This window comes from Eimeria mitis, genomic scaffold (assembly GCF_000499745.2).
Source record: "Eimeria mitis Houghton genomic scaffold, Emh_scaff166, whole genome shotgun sequence".
NCBI classification, from domain to species: Eukaryota; Apicomplexa; class Conoidasida; order Eucoccidiorida; family Eimeriidae; genus Eimeria; species Eimeria mitis.
This window is the reverse complement of record NW_013569975.1, coordinates 27,172-27,726: the sequence shown is the minus strand read 5'-3', so window position 1 is coordinate 27,726 and position 555 is coordinate 27,172. Positions and strand designations below refer to the sequence as shown.

The 555-nt window shown below is 56.2% G+C and overlaps 1 protein-coding gene across 1 annotated transcript in view; it reads right to left on the bottom strand.

Moving 5' to 3' along the window:
* The window catches only part of EMH_0001520 (uncharacterized protein), a gene marked incomplete at both ends in the record, with an annotated part of 1,062 nt that extends 736 nt beyond the window's left edge, over positions 1-326 (bottom strand). Inside the window, one exon of the mRNA XM_013495604.1 lies at positions 324-326. Coding sequence (XP_013351058.1) covers positions 324-326 — 3 coding nt within the window. The remainder of the gene's footprint in view (positions 1-323) is intronic.
* Between the last annotated feature and the right edge of the window lie 229 nt (positions 327-555).

Genomic DNA, 555 nt, shown 5'->3' with positions numbered 1-555 from the left:
GCTGCTGCTGTTGCTGCTGCCTGCACGAAGGGGACGATTCCCCGAGTGTATCGTGAGCTGCTGCTGCTGCTGCTGCTGTAGCAGCAGCAGCAGCAGCAGCAGCAACACCAGCAGCAGCAGCACCACCACCAAAGCGAGCACCAACAACAACACCAATAACAACACCAACAGGAGCTGCAGCAGCTGCGGCAGCAGCAGCAGCACCCTCAGCAGCAGCACCAGCAGCAGCACCAGCGGCAGCAGCAGCAGCAGCAGCAGCAGCTCCTGAGGAGATAATGTTGCTGCTGCTGCTGTGTGGCTGCTGCATGCATGCAGACACGAACCATCGGCCGTCTGCGGGGGAAGCTGCAGCAGGCCAACACAGAGCTAGACCTACTCAGGGCTCAGGTGCTAAACCCTAAACCCTAAACCCTAAACCCTAAACCCTAAACCCGAAACCCTAAGGCCTAAACCCTAAACCCTAAACCCTAAACCCTACGAAGCGTCTAACAGTAAACCCTAGACCCTAAACCCTAAAGCATAAAACCTAAACCCTGAACCCTAAACCCTAATCCT